Raw genomic sequence first — 18,247 nt, 5'->3', positions numbered from 1 at the left:
TGTGTGTGTGTGTGTGTGTGTGTGTGTGTGAGAGAGAGAGAGAGAGAGAGCTCGGGAGGGGAAGCAGCGCTGTGCTGTTCAAACTCCCAGGATTTACACTCTGCCATTTTGAGGAAAACCGGGCCGACATTAAACACAAGTCATGACCCGGATCAGAGAAGTCCATCCGTGAAACCGTGAGTACTTCTTTTACGCGTCCCCCCTCCGGGTGTGTTTGGAGAAAGCTGCGATAGTTCAGGTCACTTCTGGGGGGGGGGGGGATAAAACTGTTTTGACTCACTCTCTGTAAATGTGAACTCGGTCAGTGTTACGTTCAGGGGGTTTTCTGCTGACTATGAAACAAGTCCAGCAGAGTCCACAATGACAACTTTACGCAGACTTCGCAATCAAAACAAAGGCTCCAAAACTGACCCCAGAAGTGGGCCTCTCTCTCTCTCTGGCCCGGGTCCTGGTCCTGGTCCTGGCTCTGGCTCTGTTGTGGATGACAGCACGCTGCTTCTGTTTTCCTTTTTCCTCTCTCAGGGAAACAAAGTTGCTGTTTACCGCCCTGTGTGTGTGTGTGTGTGTGTGTGTGTGTGTGTGTGTGTGTGTGTGTGTGTGTGTGTGTGTGTGTGTGTGTGTGTGTGTGTGTGTGTGTGTGTGTGTGTGTGTGTGTGTAGAGTAGATCCGGGACAGAGTTCATTTTTTAAATGTTTTTTAATTAATGAAAACAATCAAATCACCCCCCGGTGAGCTGTAGCTGTTGTTACGCTGACGTAGGGGAGACCGGGGACCATTGCAACAAATCCCTCCAATCAGAGAAGGCACTCATTCCGCACATGCGCAGTAAAGCCTGGCTCACACAAGATGTGAAAGTCATTGCACAAAATAAACTACAGGATTTAATAAGATCAGAGGCGCTGCATGTCAACAGGTAACTGCTCGGGGCGCCAAACGAGTAAGGGGGGTCCAAAATGTGCAAATTCTGCAATGACAGTAGGAAACCTCCCTAAAGGGGCCACATCTGAGTCACCCGCTCTTGTTGCCTTGTTAATCGTTGCATGTTTTATTGCTGTAAAAAACAAAGTTTGTCACTGAAAGTCAGAAAAGAAAAATAAGGAGGAATTATCCGTCTGTAGGAGAGAAAACATAAACAGGAAGTGGAGTAAGCGACACTGCTCGGCGCCCCAACAGAGTCTAGAACCGCCACTGACTAAGATTATCATGCCCGATGGAGGAACCCCCCCACCTCACCTGACCTCACCTGACCTCTCCTGACCTCATGTAAACAACGGAGCCAGCAGTTAGATTTATGATCATAAAGTTTTCTCCAGAGAAAAAAAAAACACAAGAAATCAACAAGATTTAAATCCTAAATCTAAAACATGTTTGATATAAATCATGCTGTACCCGACGATCTCGCAGATCGGGGACGTTAAGATTGGATCTTTATACGACGCACTACGATCATCATGATCTGTTAATCTGTATGAACGGTTACCCGTCTGTGACATCATCAGGAACGCCCCCTGAAGTCTGGAAGCCGGAGGAGCTTCAAGAGTTCAAATCCAAAATGTCTGCTCCGTGCATCAACAGTAAAGTGTAAGCTGTTCACTAAAGTCTTTATTATCATCTGAGTTTTGTTTTAGTGTAAATCGATCACACCGATACGTGGACATGTTGTCATGTTACTCTCGCACGCAAATGGTCGTGTAGCTAACAGGGAAGCTAACAAAACAAAGGAAGTGACCAAGTTGCCCGTCCGACTTGTTGTCAACTCCTGAGCCAAATGAAACTTCTTCTTCTCCTTCTTCTTCTTCTCCTCTTCTTCTCCCCCTCCTTCTCCTCCTCCTCCCCCTCCTTCTCCTCCTCCTCCTTCTCCTCTTCTCCTCCTCCTCCTCCTTCTCCTCCTCCTCCTCCTTCTTCTTCTTGTCCTCCTCCTCCTCCTCCTTCTTCTCCTCCTCCTTCTTCTTCTCCTCCTCCTCCTTCTTCTTCTTCTTCTCCTCCTCCTCCTTCTTCTTCTCCTCCTCCTTCTTCTCCTCCTCCTTCTCCTCCTCCTCCTTCTTCTCCTCCTCCTTATTCTTCTTCTTCTCCTTCTCCTCCTCCTTATTCTTCTTCTCCTTCTCCTCCTCCTTATTCTTCTTCTCCTCCTCCTCCTCTTCTCCTCCTCCTTCTTCTCCTCCTCCTCCTCCTCCTCCTTCTTCTCCTCCTCCTTCTACTTCTTCTTCTTCTCCTCCTCCTTATTTTTCTTCTTCTCCTTCTCCTCCTCCTTATTCTTCTCCTCCTCCTTCTTCTTCTCCTTCTTCTTCTCCTCCTCCTCATTCTTCTTCTTCTTCTTCTTCTCCTTATTCTTCTTCTTCTTCTCCTCCTCCTCCTCCTCCTTCTTCTCCTCCTCCTTATTCTTCTTCTTCTCCTCCTCCTCCTCCTCCTCCTCCTCCTCCTCCTCCTCTTCTTCTTCTTCTTCTTCTTTTCCTTATTCTTCTTCTTCTCCTCCTCCTCCTCCTCCTCCTCCTCTTCTTCTTCTCCTCCTCCTCCTCCTCCTCCTCCTCTTCTTCTCCTCCTCCTCTTCTTCTTCAGTAAACTGCATGCTTAGAAAATCTGGGGATTTTTTTCTGCAGCCAAGAAAACAACCAACTTATTATTAAAGGTATGAGTTTCCAGTCAAGCTTTCCTGAAGTGGAACAGATCTCTTTAAATGCAGGCGGCTCACACAGCATTGTGTTTTTGTTCGGTGTGTTAAAGAAGTTAAGGAGACACAAACGTCAGCTTCCTGCTCTGCTTTTTGTTTTGACAGGAGAGCGGACGAGTGGAGTTCCAGCTCCGCTCTCGATTACAGAGTCGCTGTGGTCACAACAGCAAAATAAACGGGGGCAGTCGTCTCACTTTATTTATATATTATTCCAGGGAACGAGATCTCTTCCTCAGTGTGAGAATACAGGAACCATCCCGGGGAATCCAACAGGAAGTTGTCCCATTTAAACAGGACGCATCTGTCGTGTGTCAAGGAAAAAGATCAGCTGTTTTATTTTTAACCCCTCAAAGTTTTCCTCTCAGTCGTCATATGTCAGGCGTCATGAAGGGATGTAGTCGATGCAGTAATTAGGACAGAAAGGCCAAACGACAGGAAGCCCTCCTGACAATGGATTCATCTAGAAGTTAATAATCATTAACATCACTGGCATGACGAGAGAGGTCACGTTCGGGTGAATGCAGAGCTGCAGCTTTTCTCTCAGATCCACATTTGTTGGTATCATAGCTCGAGGTTTCTGTTCCTGTTTGTTGTTATTCAAAACTCCTGATATCCTCATGTTCAGTCATTGTAATGTGGTCGGTTTGGAGTTTAGTTTTCTCTTACAGGTTGTAGGACCGTCGTACAGTAAAGAAGTACTCGACCCGTGGATGTTTTGTAGGGATGAACTGATGTGAGGAGTTGACGTTTATCTGTTTGTGCTGCGTCGGTTTGATGCTGTCAGGCTGTAGTATTCTGAACTGCTGATTTAAGCCGTTTTGACACACACATGAAAATATCTCGATAATTACAGGAGGACTGCCTCAGACATTCTCCTGTCCACACATGCAGCTCACAGTGGGAGACTCTCCTTGTCAGATGGGAGGGGGGGAGGGGGGGGGGGTGTCAGGCCTCAGGACCCACCTCCAACCTTTCATGAAAAGTCACGACCCGAACTTCAGATGTTTTTCAACCCAATCAGATTTGTTCATTGAAAGATTGTGCAGTTTGGACCTCCGACAAAGAAACAAAACTAAAAAAGCAAACATGTTAAAAAAAACGCTTCATTGACTTTTTGACACATTATTATTATTTTTTTAAGGCACACATTGGCGACCCACTGAAAATGGCTCCGTGACCCACTTTTGGGTCCCAACCCACGAGTTGAGAAGCACCGCTCTATATGACGCTATAAAGAGAATTCTACAATTCTACAATTCACTGAGCAGACGCTTTTCTCCAAAGCGACGTACATCAGAGAGTAAGAACAACACAAGCAAGGATCTAGAAAAAAGGGAACAATGTCAGTAAGAGCAAACGATCAGCTTTGAGTCTGATTGGACACACAGGTGCTGACAGGAAGTGACCAGAGGCAAAGCACAACATTGAGGGCAGTTCTTGAGAGCTCTAATCAGTATAGAAACCATCTTATAAGTCGTCTTTATCAAACAAAAACCATCGTCATTACCATCATCATCATCAATAACATGGAGACCTTCATCAGAATATTTGCCTTCATGTAAATGCTACATGGAGTTGAACAGAATCTCAACATGAATGAGCATTCTTTCACAACTCTCTGACATTTGATAGGCTTAATGATTGATTGATCGTAAAAATAGTCCTCAGATGAATCATATATGAAAAAGGCCTAAAGGCCCTGGTGAGAGGAAGCTCTCTGATTGGCTGTTCAGAGGTTTCATTTATCTCCAGCTCTCCTCTCAGGTTCAGGAAAGCCCCTTGAGCATGCCGCTGTAGTATCCATGCTTTCACCCATTTGTGTGGTTTCTCCTTATTTGTCTCCTCCTTGTTGCCTCTTTTCATTTTTCCACTAAAAAGACCAAGAACTGACAACGCCAGCGCCATTTTCAACTTCTTATCAGACATTATTCTCCATTAGTAGACGACCTATGATACGAGTGGTGAGCGACAGCGGCGTGAAAATGATCTTCTTGTGTCATAAACAACGGACTACCGCCCCCTGCTGGCATGGAGAGTTATTTGCTCTCATGCAGGAACAGAACAGTACGAGGTGGTTGGCCGTCAGCTGTAGTCTTTGCGGTGCGTTCATGTGCAACTTTTAGGCCAAGACGAAAGGTGCCACTAGTTCTTTGCCGTCTGCTTGGTGTGTCAGGGCCTTAAGGGAACCAAATCCTCGTCTTCATTTCGAGGTTTTATTAGTTTATTCAACACACACAAATAAAACAGCAAAAGTCTTTTAAATTTTCAACTGTGGAAAATTCCAAGTGCACCAATACTTCTGCAGACTCTATCAGAGTGCTGACTAATGCATCTCTTTGGCAACATGGTATGACTCACTTTGACCTCACTTTTGCACAAGGTGTGTATGCTATTATGGCTACGCTGGGGTTTGCAGCAGTGCAGAAGTTCATGTGAGTATATAATTATAAATCTTAAAGCTGAGGGGCTGAAAGGGATTCTCTGTTTCTGTTTCTGTAACTCAAACCTCCTGAGTGGGAGATTTCTTCACATCCTGACTCTTAGCATGATAATAACATCGACAAAGAAAGTTAAAGATGGAGTCAGTAGAAATGTTGTAAACACAACATTCAAACCAGACCCCTCCTCCTCCTGGACTCATCGCCCCCAGAAGTAGGACTTAGCATGTACTGCTTGTACCTACGCTGGAAGCTAACACACGCTAGCACAAGCTAACCACTGGTGTAGTAGACCAACACAAGGTTCACCCTCGTTTTAGAACGAGCTTTATCCGCTTGGCATTTCACCTCACTGTGATAATAGGTTTTCTTCTTTGCTGCTACGTCCATGTACGTTATATTTGCTGGTTTTAATCGGGTCCAACCGCTGAATTGTCTCCACTCCTAAACTCACCTGCTGTGCTGTCATTGGCTGGAGGAAACACACCAGCTCTGCCCAGAAAAGTCAACCAAAACAAACCAGAACAGTAAAATCCAGTGAGAGGACAGAGTCACCACCACACATGTACGGAGGCCCATGAGGGACGATAGAGTTTATTTTTTAGGTCAAAGCTTCTGACTCGACCTTTAAACTTGTAAAAGTGATTGCTCAGACTTGTTTTTACATGTTCACCTAATTACTGTGACAAGCCTTTTTTTAATCCCCAGGCTTCCTTTCTGAACGGTCATAAATAACCAGGCGTACCAGAATTTACGACCCGTAAATCTGTGGCGTTTGTGAAAGTTGATATAACAAGATTAAGATAATATTTGTTGTCAGTTGACACACAAATACTGCGGCCTGGTATTTCCTGTGTGCAGAGCTGCCTGTCCCAGAGGAATGTCAGGAATGTAATTCTTTTGTCCTCTGATTTAGCAGCGTCTCGTATCGAGAGAGAGAGAGAGAGAGAGAGGTGCAGAGAGAGAGAGGTGTCAGAGAGAGAGAGAGGTGTCAGAGTGGAAATGAGTCTGAAAAACTGTCAGTAGTCACCCTCCGTGGAGATCTCATCCTCGTCTGCGGCGGTGTCTTTGAACCAAAAAGCTGTGGGATTTTAGTAAGTCAGGAGCGTAGGAGTGAACTTTGGGAAAAGTCTATCATTGCCTCTCATTAGAAATGTGTTCCCATGTTTGACTGAAGACGTGACAATCTTCTACCCCAAAGCAGAGCGCCACCCCCCCCCCCCCCCACACACACACACTTCCCCCCGGTTTTATTTTTAGCAGGAGGAGCTTCCCGCTGGATATCTTTATGCGAGTCATCTGTGATCTTGAAGGGAGCAGGGCTGTAATTTCGACTCTCTGCTTTCAATTATTGTTTTCAAGTTTTTTTTTTATGGTGAGATGAGGCTTCGGCGTTTTTGAATGTGGTTTTCTCCTCGGCCTCTGATGTGTGATGAGCGGAGCTGCCAGCACGTCCAAATACAGGCTGTGATTGACTTGTGGGAAAATGAAATGTAAGATTACAACAGCTTTAATATCTGACCCTGAAAAAAAACACTAAGTCAATAAAACGTGTAATTAACTTTGGATGTTTTATAGTTTATTAAATTCTTGACATGGTTAGATCTATAGACGACCTCACAGGAGTCGCTTTCACTACTGAAAATATCAAGAAAGTTTCAGGCGGGCGGCCTCAGAAATCTTCCTGATCTGGTTGTTCACACATAATATATACAGAATATCCCTGTCAGGCGGGAGGTGTGTAGGGGGTAAGAGGGGGTAAGAGGGGGTGAGAGGGGGTGAGAGGGGGTAAGAGGGGGTGAGAGGGGTCTCCTGAGGCAAGACCAGTCATGACCCTGTTACTACCAGTACCTCCAGAGTCGGTACAGAATGGGGGATCACTTCTTCCACGACCTTCATACTGAAGGCTAAACATCACAGAGATGTGAATATTTTTATTTCACATATATTTTTATCCCTGCATGGGTTATGTACATTTCTTGTATAAGTCTATTTTTAATTGCACAGTTTAAGTTTGATTCATCTCGGGGTATTCTTTTTTTTCAGGTTAATATATATGTAGGGGGGGGCGTCGGTTTGTGGTTAATTTTTAACAAATGTTTCATGTCATGTCTTTGTAACCTGCTACTGGATGCTTTGAATTTCCCTCGGGATCAATAAAGTATCTATCTATCTATCTATCTATCTATCTATCTATCTATCTATCTATCTATCTATCTATCTATCTCACCTTGAGACGGCGGGAAAAAAGAAAAGGATTAAACTTTGAAAAATTGTTTTAAAAGAGCCATCTTTATCTCATGGAACTTCTATAGGGCTTTCACACGTGCAGAAATCTCCTGAAAGACTTTCCTTGAGGAGCTGTATTATGTGTGTGAACGCTAACAGTCAAATATATTTTTTAATTTTTATGATGTGAGAATGCAGCAGGATATTCTCTGGAGAATTCACCTCGAGCCAATAGGAGGGCAGAGTGAAGTTTATATACTGTGAGTGCTGCACGTTGTCTGCATGCGACCGCTACAATCTCCGTGCAAGTAAACAAACAGCTGCATTCTGTTTTCTGTTCATCAGTATGTTCTCCTCTCTTTTGTTGATGTTGTCATTCTGTTTTCTGTTCATCAGTATGTTCTCCTCTCTTTTGTTGATGTTGTCATTCTGTTGGACTACATGTAGCATTGATATAAAGGCAAATATTCTCATTATAGCGTCGTGTAGCGGACTCTGTTGCTTCGTCCTCTACTTCTGCATTGGTTTTATTTTTGTACGTCAGGTCTTACCTCAGGAGACCCCCCCCCCCCTCCAGTCTCCAGCTGTGAGGTGCATGTGTGAACAACCAGGTCAGGAGAATCTCTGGAGCAGTCCTCCTGAAATGATCTAGATATTTTCAGGAGCGCAGATGTGAAAACGGCTCTAGAGTTTATTAACCCGTCTGGTTTCTTTCTTCTGTCTTTGATCATTTTCAGGCTCCTTCTCATTCATTCATTCATTCATTCAACCTTTATTTATACTCGAAAGATCATTGAGGGGCAAAGCCTCATTTACAGTGACATCAAGTCATTACAGAAATAATTAGAAAACAGACATTAAATCAAAAAGAAGAACAGGGGACAGATGATACAAGACAGCTCAAATCAGTCTAAAAAGTCTAAAATGTTCTAATGTACTAAATGTCTCAAACTGTCCCCATTCACAAGAGATAAAGCTTCATGAATCCTGAAACATGATCATATTGTTCAGCGTTCATTACAGCGTGCGTCCTCTCTTCTTTTTTGGCTGCATTAAAATCGTTGTCCTTCAATTATTCCCAACTTTCTCTCACCGTGTAAGACGGACATTCAAACGTCTTCTTCACATCTCAAAGCAGAGCGGATCAAACCTCTCGTCTTCCAGAGGTGCCCCCCCCCCCCCCCCCCTCACATGCTGACGCCGCTCTGAAGCTTTCCTGCAGTCCAAGCCGGGTCTCTCGCTTCCTGCCACGCTGCTTAATGAGGCGGGATCTTCGCACGCCACGGCCAACGTTTCTCACTCGCATCTTAAAAGCGTCTCACGATTAAATATTTAGACTCCGCTCGGCTCAAAGGGCAGTTTGTCTCAAGCTACATTTGGGAAGAAGAACATCCCATTTGCATTACAAGACTTTGAAACTTCACAAACCTTCATACTTAAAACTCCTCGTGAGAAGAGTAAACATCCTTTTTTTAAAGCAGCTCTTCAAAACAAATCTCCTCTTATTATTTCATAATAAAATCCTTTGGATCACTTTGTCAGAACTTATAGCTACAAACATGTTTCCTCCTCTTGAGTAGAATCAGTTCAAACAGTTTGACAGAGTTTTGTCTTGTTTGTTCTTCACAGGTGAAATGAGAGAACAGGTTTTTATAGTTCACCTCTCGTGGTTTTGTTACCGATAACAAAAAAGAATCAAAAGGATTGCACAATGTTTCCTGCCTCTAAATCAACATATCAAGAGGCGTATTCTTTTACAAGCCAAGAGTATAAAAAGTAAACAGTGTTTTTATACTGTGCACTTTTTTAGTTTCATTTTCAGAATCAAAGAAAATGAAGAGTACAGTCACGATATCAACTCTGTGACAGAACTGATTCATGTTTACTACACAAAAAAAAAACATCCAGGTAGGATTTCATTTGACTCACATTTGACATTTTGATGTTTTTTTCTGCATATTTTGGAAACATAAATGAACATTACAGGGGGGAATGTGTGCGTTCAAAATGTAGTTTTGTAGTTTTCAAAGAGAATAGAATAGAATAGATGTTTATTGCCATTTGCACAGGTACAGGACAGTACAGGTACATTGGCATTTTTGTGTGTTTCTCCCTGAGTCAGCTTCTACAAAAAAGTTAAAATTATATATAAAGAATAGAATAACATTATAAGAAGAAAAAAAGAGTAGAAAAGTACAAATAAGTTGTAGTAACAGCTAAGTAAATTAAAATAAACTGTACAGAAGCTTTAGATTTTTAGAAAGTCCAACCCCATGGACGGGTCTTTTTTAGCTCTAGGGTAGATCTATTACCCCAGAAGTAAATTAAGACTCTGGTTCCTGCGGTCGAGGTTCACATCTTTCCTAAATAGTCCCGGGGGAATAGTTTGGTTGTTCACTCTTGAGCAGTGATCCTTTTAGCCGGGGGCTACTGGAAATTGTTGTTTATTTGTCCATAAACAAAACATGATGATCTGGGACTATAAATATCTGTAAAGGTTAAATATGGAGCCGTCCTAAATAGTTTCATCTGCCAAAATGTGGCCTGGCGGAAAAACGTTTGGGAACCAGCTGGTTTCAGGCGATGTTGACTGAACTGTTGAGATGTTTCAGGGTGGAATAGAGAGACGAGACACTGTCCTCCATGGGGAGTACCATCAGGTCGAAAACCTCCAACGAGGATGTGCAAAATAAACTGTGGTTCAGAATCCCCATTAGATCGATTCACAGCAGAAACAAACATGTGTACAGCCTGCTTCAAAACCATGACGTCAGTATCAAAAGCTCTTTATTGGTAAAAACTGTACATGTGTTTCAGACTCATCTGTTCAGATTTTTTAAGAGTTATACCTTAATCTGCATGGTAAGGGGCGTGGCTAAATTGACTGACAGGTGGGCACGTTGTAGCTGTTTGTCAGAAGGTTTAAGGCCCGCCTCTGCTCCGACTCTTTGCCTGTTACTCGATTGATCGAGAGTTAGGTGGAGATTTCCAAGATGACCGACAGCCGGCATTGACCTTCATACATCTCTTCAGAAACAGATGGGTGACATCACTGAGACTACGTCCGTGTTTTACACTCTCTGCCTTAAATAAAAATCCTGTCATGAATTATGGGGGAAACTTTCAACAACAGGCTTCATAGCAGAAATACTGATTATATCATATCGCTCGATCGTTACTTGAAGGAGCATCTTATGTGGTTTCTTTGTTTCTTGCAAAATTCTGCAAATATAAAAAAGGAACGAATATGTCAGTGGGACTTAAATGAGTGAGAGACGTCTATAACTTTGAAGACAGTTTAGATAATAAATGTTTGCCCCTTTATTCTCTGAACGTTTACAAATCAACAGAATCTCTACTCTGTGGCGTCACTGAGAGAAAAAAATCGCTTCCTTCCTTCAGCTTTTCCATCAAATGAGCTTCGCTTAATTGTGGTGTTAACGCATTTAAACGTGTTCCAGGTTTTCAGGGTCAACCTCTCATTACATTTTAATGGAGCACCTCAAGGAAATATGTTTTATTTATATCCCCAAGAGTGCTCTCTCTCTCTCTCTCTCTCTCTCTCTCTCTCTCTCTCGTCTTTCTGCAGAGAGGATAAGTGGACTTGTTCGAGCTTTCAACTGATGCGTTTAAGAGCGTGTGTGTTGAATATCTTAAAATTGACTTTTAACGCTCTAACTTGAAATATTTTCTGATTATATATTTTTTGCCTTGCAGAGGAGAAGGCCTCTGAAGTGGAGGAAGGAGTCAACCCCGACAAAGGGAGGGATTCTCGTTTGAACCGGTTCCTCGGTCATCTTCAGCCATGTGTTCCACAAATCACTCAAACTGGGTCACGTTTGAAGACGACAGCACCCCGCCGCCGCCGCTGTCGTCTCCTCAGAAGCCCCTGCAGTCGGGGCTTATCAAAGCGTCGGTGCCGCGTCCCAACGGTCTGAAATTGGTGCTTCCTCCAATCAGAGATACCTCCTGGAGCTTCAACAGTTCACTGGAGTCCCCTCGGAGCCACTCGAGTCTTAGTGGGAGTTCCTGTGTACCGTGTCGCACGCCTTTTTGCACTCCTCCCGTGAGCGGCGTTCCCAGCAGCACGTCCCCGTTCCACTCCAACGCGCGGGAAAAGAACGACTTCTTTCGGAGTATTTCCAGCCCTTCGACCGCCTCGGCTCCCTCTCCTGCACCGGAGGCCTTGAATCAAACCAGCAACGGACCAAACCCTTTCCCCTCTTTCCAGGGAAACTCAGGACACTTTAACCCCTTCTGGGACGGATCCAGATCCAGACGCAGCGCCGACGCGGACACTTCCTCCTCCTCCTCCTCCTCGGACTCGGAATCCAACAACAGCCTGCCGCGATTCTTCATCCGGACCAAAGATGGCAGCGAGCCCTCGCGCGACCAGCTCCAGAGCTCCTTCTCCTCCTACGCTTGCGACAAACTTGAAGGCCTGCGAGCGGACTCGGACCAAGAAAACGAGACTGAACGAGACGGAGGAGAGAGGCGGCGGCTGAGCTGCAAAAACGAGGTGTTGAGCGAGGGCTTGTCTCGGTTCGTTCCTCGCGGACTCTTTTGTAGCCAGAAGAGAGACGGCTGGTCTGTCATGCTCAGGATCCCCGAGAAGAAAAACCGCATGTCCAGTCGGCAGTGGGGGCCGATCTACCTGCGCCTGCAGCCGGGCGGCGTCCTGCAGATGTACTACGAGAAGGGCCTGGAGAAGCCGTACAAGGAGTTCCAGCTCCTCCCTCACTTCAGGCTCTCCGACCTCAAACTGGAAAGCCACGGGGAGCCGCGCAAGGTGCTCACGCTCAAAGTGGAACATTACTCATACACGGAGAAGAAACGCTTTCACCCTAAGTTAGAGGTGAGCCACGAGGCCGAGGTGGATCAGCTGCTCAAGTTCGGCTCCACGGTGCACGAGGACATGGAGGACCTGGTGGTCTCCATGGAGGAGGAGATCTTCAAACTGGGAGTGCCCCACCAGCAGAGGAAGCACTACGAGGAGCAGGAGCTGTCGCTGCAGATCACAGATCACATCTGGGTGCAGCTGGATAAGAGCGGGGGGGTCGTGGAGCGGACCGCCCTCACGCAGATTCACTGTTTGGCGTTTCTGAGCGGACTCGGCGACTGTTTCCTCGCCCTCAACGACCTCCGGCTGCTGCACTTCGACTCCAGCTACGGCTCGGAGGAGGAGCTCTGGATGGAGATAATCGACTACCACTTCCACCGGTGTGTAAACGAGACGGAGTTTCAGCGGTCGCGGCTGATTAAGTTCTCGCCGCCGGACGCCTGCAGGGTGGAGCTGATGCGGTACAAGACTCTGCACCTGGGCTGCATGGAGATTCCCTTCACCATCAAAGCCGTGGTCACGGTGCAAGGCGCCTACGTGGAGCTCCAGGCCTTCCTCAACATGTCCGCCCCCTTCCTCTCCTCCACGGGGGCGTCGGACGCCACCCCGCTGTGCGAGAATGTGGTCGTCCGCGTGCCGGTGCCGGGCGACTGGGTCAAGGTGACGCACTCTGTGGCCTTGCTGCGGCAGAGGTCTCTGAAGGCGCGCATGAACAGGAACGCCTGCTTGGGGGCCGTCGGCGCCCCAGACTCGCAGCCGGTCATGCAGGTGACTGTCGGCACTGTGAAGTATGAGAATGTATACTCGGCCGTTGTGTGGAGGATCGACCGACTGCCTGCAAAGAATACAGGTAACACTCCTGGAGATATGTATGTGTAACTCTGAAGTCTCAAATGACCTGTGATCGGATCTCACTTCCTCGCTCTATATGCAAATACATATTTAGCAACAATCGTCTTCATTAGAACATAAAAAAACCTCTCAATCATAGAAATATTCTGAAGTCTCAGCACAGAGAGAGAAAGGGAGCGTAACTGATGAGTGATAGAGGGGGGGCCTGAATATTGAGTATCTATATTTTTAAAACCTTTATTTAAGTTTACCTGTTTAAAGGCTTCATATGTGATTTTTTGATCCAGCAGATGTCGCCCTTGAGCACCAGCATGAAACCAAAGCAACTTGCGCTGCATTGTTGTGTTAGCATGCTAATGCTAGCGATCTTTATTATGCTGGTATCTTCACACTGCATGTAAATTTACCTGAAATGAGCGTGATCTAGAAACACAGTTAAGCAGTGAGTACAGTATGTTATTCTTCTTTTCTCTAGTCCCTCAATTAAACAACTTTTATACACGAGGGGAGGAGTCAGCCGGCTGTCCGGGCGATGTAAACAAAGTGAAGATAGGACTCTGAAAACTCTGAAAACATCACAGACAGTGGGACTCGGGTGTTACACCCATTGTAGACAGTCATGACTCACAGAGTTATTTTCAGAGGATATACTTGATTTATATTATATTTAAGTGTGAAGAATCACATATAAAGACTTTAATATATAGCAGCTTATATATTCAAAATCGTGTTGCAAACAACAGGGTTATTGATGTTGGACGCTTCTGATTGTAGATTTTTTTTTTTTTCAACCATGCACTGCTGAAAATGTCTGAATATTTCAAGTCAAATAACTTCATTTATGTGTTAGGAATGTAAGTTGTGTAAAAGAGCATCAGTGTGCACTCAGTTCATATTAATGACAGCACAGACTCAAACCACACACACAAACACACACACGTCACATTCAACATCCAAAGTGCAATCAAAGAGCCCTGAGTGAGCGTAGCTTTTAAGCCATAAAAAAAATTATGCATGACAGATTAGTGATACAGGATGCTGAAAATTGTAGGGTTAAAAATGAACAAACATCCAACTTTCAGAACAGATTCTCCGCTGAAATCTTCCTTAGTTGCTTTCACACATCCTTCACAGCGAAAAAGTTTTCCCTATCGGACAGAGAGGAGAGGGGGGAGGGACAGTTTTTTTGCCTTTATCAATGCTACGAGTGGTAGAGACTGAAGCAGCTTCATTACGTGCATGACAATCGTACCATTCACGTGCCTGCTCACTCGCTAGTGTTGACATTTCTTGAATAAGGAAATATATAATAGGAATAATTAGCTGCATTCATACACAGAGCAATTTAAAGTTTTTTTTTTACAGAATTTAAAACAGAATGTTCAGAACGCTAAGAGGAATCAAGGAAATGAGATGAAGCTAAAGTAAGACAATAAAATACAAAAAATATACTCAATTAGATACTTCTTTATAAGAATACATATATATTAAATTCCCATAGACATAAATATGTTCCATCCATCCATCGTCTATACTGCTTTTCCCACTCGGGGTCGTGGCAGGGTCGGATCTGATCCTAGCTGCCATTGGTCGAGAAGTGGGGTTACACCCTGAACTGTTTAAAAGTACCAAATGTAGAAAATGCATAAATGCTTCTTTTGTGCATCCACTTCTGTTCCCTTTGGATGCATGTTGATACCAGGTGTTAAACCAGGTGCTAGCTTCTCGTGCATGTTTACAGCAGGTCTGTCTTTCAGTGTCTCAGCTTCTCTAACAACAAGCGACCTTTTGTTTTGTCCTCTGCTAGCGGTGGATCAACCACATTCATTCTCCTGCAAGCTGGAGCTGGGATCTGATCAGGAGATCCCGAGTGACTGGTACCCTTTTGTCACCATGGAATGTGAAATTATGGGTGCCGTGGTGTCACAGACCAGGGTGAAGTCACTGGGCACCGTGAACGACATCCAGCCGCAGAAACATGTGACCAGCTGGACTCGCTATCATTGTCAAGTAAGATGTTATATCTCTGGAGTAAGGTCGTCGAAATGTGCAATACTTCAGTACTTTTCAATACCACGTTTTAAGGTAACATCTGCATTAGTTTAGTGATCGATCGGATAGAAAAAACCCAAACTAATTTTCAGCCATATTTGAACCCACATCTTCCTGAGAGCAGGGGCCTTTCCAGAAGGGTCGTCATGGGTGGCATGGGCCCCTCTTCAAATGTAATTGGCCACCCCAACATTCTATGATTGGTCATTTGCCTTGTCAGAGGCACTCCACCATTCAGACTGTGTTGCAACAGGCAGCTTTGTTTGCATTTTTTTAAGTCCTTTAAATTGAAAATGTGGACATACACTTTTTTGTGCTTGAAGAATTTAAGCTTGGAAGATGTACAGTATAAGTAGACTTTTTTCAAAAGTGGATGTGATGAGTGCAGACACAAGGAGTAAATTAATGTTCTTTTATTCATGTGTGTGCACAGGAAATTCAGGCCACCCCTGCACAGTCTAGTTGGGGCCACCCCAGTCCAGAAACTCTGGACACACTCCTGACTGAAGAAAATTCAGACAAGAAAGAAAAATTAAGCAGCTTCATTACTTGCTAGGAGAAAACACTGATCGCACGCTCTACAGTGCACCGGTCACAGATGATTATCAGTCAATCAATCATCAATCAAACTTGATTTATATCGTACCTTTCAGACAAATTCAAGTGCAGTTCAAAGTGCTTTAGAAGAGTTCAGAAAAAGTGATTGACAAAAAAGTTGCTTGAAAAATCATTGAGAGACTAATGCACTCATCAATCGACATCATCACCCCTCCTGCTCACTCGTGTTACATTCTCCTAAACATTTCCTGTCGCCTTCTCACATCTGCTCACCCCGAGTTCAGTCTAAAAATGTACCAGGAGTGCTGACAAGAAAAATTTAAGTTAACAAGAGAGTGAAAATGTGGCTGTTTGCATTCACACATGCAGCTCTCTCATTGTGCATGTAGTAAAGCACCAGATGTTTCTAACAAACACAGCAGGGGGGACACTGTCTAAAATGCACCAACAAAAACATGTTTTGTTCTTTATTTGGATCCCAGTTAGCTTCTGCATAGCGATAAGCTTCTCTTCCTGGTGTCTGCACAAGTTTCAAAACATTGTCAATGTTTTTGTGCAAGTTTGAGAGTGTGCAGTTTGCGTGCCATTTTTTATTAAAAAAAAAGGAAAGTTTCCGATGTTAGGTGTCAAGGACCTTCTATTTTTGTCATTGTGATATCATTTAATTTTTCCTGATATTGTTTTGAAATGTAAACAATTATCATGCACTGAACTAAATTTTGAGAAAATTAAGATCTTCATGATAAGTGCAAATTACCAGTCTGTTACAGGGCGGCTGTGGCTCAGTGGTTGAGTCGGTCCTCTCTCTGGGAGGTTGGTGGTTCGATCCCTAGCTCCTGCAGCCACATGTCTTGTCCTTGGGCAAAGTGTAGGTGTGACCTGAAGACTAGAAAAGTGCTAAACAAGCTCAAGTCCATTTACCTTTTCTTGTTTTTTTTGTTTTTTTTAGGTGGAGGTGGAGAAGAAATGGATCGAAACGGAGTCCCAGAAGCAGGCCGGCTGTATGACACAGTGATTGTTAAAGAAACTCTGAGGAGGACGTTTTTATCCCTTTGGTCCGTGACATTTGCCAAAATCTTCTTAAAGCTGAAAAAAGGGATGACACACACAAAAAAAAAAAAAAAGGGTGATGAGGGACTTTCTGCTTCTGTCTGGGGTCAAACTCATGTGATTACACATAAGTCTGGTATTATTTCTCATGGAGATTATTTTGTATCCTTTAACTGAGACTGAATTAGTCTAGAGCTAATAATCAAGTTAACATGGTCCTTTCGCCTAGCACTTTACATTTAATAGATTTATATAGTAAAGATTATAGTTTATATAAGAACTGTGTATATATACGCTTGCATCTGCATCATCTGCACTGCCCTCCAGAATGATTGGCATCCTTATTAAATGCCTTAATACATGTACACAGAACAGGCTGTATGGGATAAACAGCTCAAGTAATGAGCATCATGTGGAGAACAGCTGATTATCAGGACATGCACACGACTCTCTGAACCTTTTGGAAGTTTGACTCAAGGTCCAAGTGCCAAACAAAATAATTTTATTAACGGTCACATATTCTGCAAAACACACTTCACCATGTTCCTCTAACTCTAACATGTGCCTCTAGTCTGTCTACAAACCCCCCAATGATGAGAAAAGTCCATCCTCTCTGTCTTTTGCCTGCTCCACTTTTCAGAGAATGTGTGCTCAAACAGGCTGTTTGGAGAGTTTCCCTTCATGACATCACAAAGGGCAGTAGCCCCTCCCCCAGGTGGGTGACTCTCCCACAGCTAGGTGTTTGTTCTGAGTCTGCCTTCTCACCGTAAACAATAGGACATGGAGGGAGAAAGCCCGAGACACCCAAGCACCTTCCAGAGAGGGGGCGTGGTCAGACACAGCTCATTTACATATTTAAAGGTACAGACAGAGAAACAGCCTGTTTTACAAAAATGGAATGGAAAAAATACAAGTCTTCGTCTTTAAAACGTCTTTAACTATTCAGAAAAAAGTTTATGGTTGAGTCAAATTGCAAACCGAACAAAAGGATTTTTGACCTGAAAAGTGGAAAAAGTATTCCTGTTTGAAGGGTTTCTCTCTGCAGAACACAGAGCGTTCACAAAGTGAATCATTCTGTTTAAAATAATACGTTTCCTGTGCAACATAGTGCTGATGTTTTATCACTAGAGGGATTCACTTTCTTTGTTTTCCACATGGAATAAAAACTCATTACTTGTGTTGCTTACCTCAAGCCGACCTTTGACTTTATAACGAGCTTGTTTTTCTGGAGGACTGTAATGTTATTTAAGCCAATCAGATCTTTATGATGTATTCTTTCTGCCTCTGGGGTTCTGATTAAGATGGATTTAAAACAAATAAATAAAAGAACGGTGAAGCTTCATAATGAAAATAAAGCCTTCAATGATGACTTTCATGTATGAGGTACCTGGCTTCAGCTGGATATGATGTACATCAAGAGTAAAAATTGAATCAAAGCTGAATGACTCGTGGTGTTTCTCCACAGATGTTCAGACGATATGAAGAGTCTTTATCTCTGCACCACACACTCAAGGCAAAAAGGAAGAGTTTACATGTAATAAATATCCTCGATGTATTAGT

The 18,247-nt window shown here is 43.9% G+C and overlaps 1 protein-coding gene across 1 annotated transcript; it reads left to right on the top strand.

Annotated features, from left to right (window-relative positions):
• The first annotated feature begins 23 nt into the window (after positions 1 to 23).
• On the top strand, positions 24 to 18,123 carry LOC136180344 (stonin-1). Its single transcript, XM_065959441.1, has 4 exons — positions 24 to 176; positions 11,053 to 13,025; positions 14,835 to 15,037; positions 16,587 to 18,123. The coding sequence occupies exons 2-4, from the start codon at positions 11,141 to 11,143 to the stop codon at positions 16,650 to 16,652; spliced, it is 2,154 nt and encodes a 717-aa protein (XP_065815513.1). The 5' UTR covers positions 24 to 176; positions 11,053 to 11,140; the 3' UTR covers positions 16,653 to 18,123.
• The last annotated feature ends 124 nt before the right edge of the window (positions 18,124 to 18,247 follow it).

Source organism: Labrus bergylta, chromosome 10, assembly GCF_963930695.1.
Source record: "Labrus bergylta chromosome 10, fLabBer1.1, whole genome shotgun sequence".
Taxonomy (NCBI): Eukaryota; Metazoa; Chordata; class Actinopteri; order Labriformes; family Labridae; genus Labrus; species Labrus bergylta.
This window is presented reverse-complemented; position numbering and strand designations above follow the sequence as displayed.